The sequence below is a fragment of the Nematolebias whitei genome, chromosome 18 (genome assembly GCF_014905685.2).
Source record: "Nematolebias whitei isolate Nwh7 chromosome 18, NemWhi1, whole genome shotgun sequence".
Lineage (NCBI taxonomy): Eukaryota > Metazoa > Chordata > Actinopteri > Cyprinodontiformes > Rivulidae > Nematolebias > Nematolebias whitei.
The window spans coordinates 1,333,124-1,337,552 of NC_056515.1; the positions used below are offsets into that span (position 1 = coordinate 1,333,124).

General features: G+C 46.4%; 1 protein-coding gene across 1 annotated transcript in view; it reads right to left on the bottom strand.

Annotated features, from left to right (window-relative positions):
- LOC119424996 (endophilin-B2-like) overlaps positions 1 to 4,429 on the bottom strand; it is an 87,974-nt gene that overhangs the window by 80,815 nt on the left and 2,730 nt on the right. The window contains exons 5-9 of the mRNA XM_037692519.1: positions 4,174 to 4,307; positions 4,001 to 4,093; positions 3,588 to 3,650; positions 785 to 808; positions 624 to 713 (exon numbers count right to left, since the gene is read on the bottom strand). Of these exons, the coding sequence (XP_037548447.1) occupies positions 624 to 713; positions 785 to 808; positions 3,588 to 3,650; positions 4,001 to 4,093; positions 4,174 to 4,307 (404 nt within the window). The remainder of the gene's footprint in view (positions 1 to 623; positions 714 to 784; positions 809 to 3,587; positions 3,651 to 4,000; positions 4,094 to 4,173; positions 4,308 to 4,429) is intronic.

Below are 4,429 nucleotides of genomic sequence, written 5' to 3' on the forward strand. Positions count from 1 at the left end.
TTATAATAACTATATTATAATAACAATAATAACTATATTATAATAACAATAATAACTATATTATAATAACTATAATAATCAGCTGACTCTTCTTAATAAACAAGAAATCTTATATCTTCTTTCTTTGAAATACGTATTTAAATCATGTCAAACTGATTTGCTTACAAAAGCAGTAAAAGCTTAATTTTATTTTATTTTTTCGGGTTCAGGCCTGTAATCAGTTAATCCGTTGGTTCCGGGTCGGGCTCAGGAAATAACCTACGGGTTCGGCCCAGGCCGGATTTTTTAGGCCCGAGTGCAACTCTACCGCTGATCCCTCCAATGATGATCAGATAATTAGCAGCTGACCCGGGCCAGCTGAGGTTCTGTAGAACCAGCATAACTGGACCCAATTTCTCTCCCAGCAGTAACTTTCAGTTTTTGTTGACACACAAATGTGTCTGATTTAAAGAATCTGGATGTTTTTTGTTCAAAATGAAAGATGGACTCTCCTTGTTCTGGTCTCCTGTGCTCGCTTTGGTGACGGTCAGAACCTTGTCGTGAACCGAGATGGTTTTGGTTTTCATCAAAGAAACAAACGGAGACTGAGGTGGAAGTGGAGCGGTCCGGCGCCTCTGACTCACGTGTGTGCTGCTGATTCCCTCCAGCAGCAGTCGGGTCACCTCAGCCTGCCGGTCGAACTCCGTCTGAGCCACTCGCAGCTCGTGCTCCGCCTGAGAGGAGGACAAGGAGCTGTCAGAAGGAGGCCAGCACACTCGAACAGCCGTGGAGAGAAGGTACTCACTTTGTCCACCTCCTCACTCAGCAGCTGACAGGTAAAGAACAAGAAAAGACAGGTGAACGGACGATTTACTGATTTCAGCACAACACTGATCATGTCACCAAGTTCACAACATTTTCTTATTTCCACCATTTTTACGGTCCCAGTGTGTGTCAGCTGCAGGGCTGATGGTCTCCTGCCAAGGGTCAAAGGTCGGGTTCAGGGGTGACCTCTCCCCTCGATCGGTGTTGTTTTGTTGGAGCAGAACCGGTGCTCAGAGGGAACATTTCATCACGTTGGTTTCTGCTGAAATGGGCCACAGTCTGAAGTTTAAACATCTATTTTCTGCAGCTGTTGCAGATGTTTGCATCAAGTCTGACGTCAGCTTGAACTTTGACCTGCTTCCTGCAGAACAAGAACTGGATGAAGAGCGGTGCCACCGCAGCTGCAGAACCAAGCTGGTCAAAAGGTCCGGATGCGTTCTGATGAGCAGAACTCAGAGCAGCTCAGAGGCCAAGGTGCTTTCTGTTCACCGCGAGCTGCTAAAGTGGTCTGGATCAGCTCTCCAGACTCTTTCAAGGTCTTTCAGAGGTTTGCTTTGGACTTTTGGTCCAGAACCAAACTGAAGCCCCGAACTTTGGTCAAAGTAAGAAAAAGGAAAACAATGAAGTCCAACGAGGAGGAAACCGAACTCTTAAACACAAAACCACAGCAATGTGACCAACAGCTGCGGTTGTACCAACGCTACACGACCACAACAAAGTTCTGGTCCTGATGAGGGTCCGAACTGTCTCTCTGCAGCTGAATCAGACACAACGAGACAAACTGATCATCGGATCCTTCCTAGTTATCAACCCTGATGTGACCCACACAGACGAGTCTGAACTACAGGAAAACAGTTTAAATCCTATTCATCTGAGAGATCCCAGTTTGTTCTGGTGAAAACTGAAGGTTCTTCATTCAGGGCTCAGTGTCAGGACCGATGCTCTCTACATCATACACTGTCTGCCCAAAAACAAGTCTCCACCTGGATTTAACTCATCAAACAGGTCCGAGCCTCCTGTTGGAGAAATACTGCATGGGTGATTATGTTTCAGCTGCAACAAGTTCTTTAACTCCAACTGGTGCAATGAGTTGCTTCTCATTTCTTCAACAACATGATGAAAGTCTCATGGTGGTCGTGGAGAAGATGTCGGCCTGTTTGAGAAGGGTCAAATCATTGGCATCAAGCAGAGGAAACATCTCAGGAGATTGTAGAAACTAAAACTGGGTTAAGAACTGTCCAACACATTATTAAAAACTGGGAGGACAGTGGGGACCCATCATCTTCCAGGAAGAAATGTGGCCGGAAAAAACTCCTGAATGATCGTGATCGGTGATCATTTAAACGTTTGGTGAAATTAAATGGAAGAAAAACACCAGCAGCACTCAGGGCTGTGGTTCATAATGAAAGTAAGAACGTTTCCACACACACAATGTGAAGAACTCAAGGGACTGGGACTGAACAGCTGGGTAGACTTAAGAAAACCACTAACCAGTGAGGCTAACTGGAAAAAATGCTTCAGTTTTGTTAGGGAGCATAAAGATTGGACTGTGGAGCAATGGAAGAAGGTCATGAGGTCTGAGTCCAGACTGACCCTGTTCCAGAGTGATGGTGCATCAGGGTCAGAAGAGAGGCAGGTGAAGTGATGCACCATCATGACCAGTGTCTCGTCAATGGAAGATCTTGGTGAAACATTAATGCAACACTGGAAATAGATCTTGACATTGAAGAAGCTTATTGAAACAATGACACAGAGAATGCACGATGTGATCAAAGATAAAGGAGGTCCAACTAAATATTAGTGAGACTTTTTTTGGGCCAGGCAGTGTAGATCTGAGGTGTTTGAGGTCTGGCCTGCAGCAGAAGTCCAGAACATTCTTTTCTCTTTAGGCTTGTGCATCTTTGTGGGCCCAAGAGAGAATCCACAGGCCCGACCCGGAATGAACAGAAAACACTCCAAGAGCTGTGTCACACAACAACTACCAGGAAAATGTTAGCAAGTTCAAAATAAATAAAGTATTTAGATTACAGTGAGTTTTAAGATCATATCAGGGTCTAGGTAAGCCTTTCATTGGGTCTAGATCTGGCCCTCAGGCTACCTGTTGGGGACCCCTGTCCTATGCTGCCATCAGGTCATGTGGAGGGTCAACATGTTCTGCTGATCATTTCCTACAGTCAGTGACTACAGTCAGACACATAGGAACCCTCATGTTCAGGCTGCTGTTTAATACACCGTGTTACATTATTAGCGTAGCGTTTCTTTTGTTTTGCTATTGTTGGGCGTAACTGGGACTTTGAATGCACAATTTGGTTCCACCTCATGTACAATATGTGACGTGAATGACAACAAAGTCTCCTTGAACCCTGGATGGCTCCAGAATACACCATTTAACCCCGACGTTGGGGGAGGGGGCATAAAGGAAGCCAGCCTCTGAGATGAACGCATGCAGAGAATGAACGGGATGAGCAGAGTAAACATTAAATATTGTTACTACATTCAAATGTGAGCAGAACCAGAAACATCTGCTCTTAAAGGAGGTTTCTTCCTTTTAAGAGTTTTTTCTTTCCACTGTGCTTGCTCAGGATGGGAGACTGAGACAAAGTGAAGATTCAACTTGTCTGCTGGATTCTTACATAGAGAACTTTACTAATTGGTTTTGATGTGAATGTTCCTGTAAAGTGCCCTGAGACAACTTTGCTGTGATTTGGTGCTTTATAAATAAACTGAACTGAATTAAAATGTGGCCCAACTAGTCTGAACAGCTGGCTGCAGGTGAGGCTCACCGCTGAGGCGCTGGCAGACAGGACGTAGTTCCGAGGCCTCGTCTCCTGGAAGTCAGGTGCAGCCTGCAGACAGAGGACACACTTACGCCATCAACAAGTCACAAACCAGAAGCACAGCAGCAGAAACTGAAACAGGAAGTGTTGGGGTGTGGCGCCCTCAGGTGGAGCTTTTACAGAATTCATCAGGACGAACAGCCAGCTGAGCAGAGGTTACACGAAATCATTTCATTTGACATTATTCTCCCTCCTTCACCCGACGGACTGTCGGAGCAAACCACGCTCTGTTTACAGAATCTGAGCAGACGAGTCCAGATAGTCGGAGCTCCACCTCCATCATTGTGGAGTCCACTTCATTTACTGACAGACCACAAAAACCTGGAGTCCAGTTGAGTTTCAGAGGCCTCTGCGCTCACCGCTGCTTTGGCCTCTGCATGCTTGGCCTTCTTCAGACGAGCCTTGCAGATGTCCAGGTCCAAACGACGGTTCTCCAGCAGACGACGCTCTTTCTGTCAACAAGAAAACATGAAAGAACAAGTCTCGGACAGTCCCGGATATTCCCGGACAGTCCCGTGCCTCTGTCTCTTACTGAGATCGTCCTCCAGTCTCCCTCCAGGAAGTTGCGAAGAGGAGTGAGGAAGGCTGCAGCTGAAGTTTGGAGGAATTCTCTCTCTGCTCCTCCGAGTTTCTTCTGATGTTCTCCAACAATGATCAGAGTTTGACCTGCAGACAGAACCACGCGTCAAGCAGAACCACCTGCAAGGACCATCAGGACCACCTGCATGGACCATCAGGACTGCCTGCATGGACCATCAGGACCGCCTGCATGGACCATCAGGACCGCC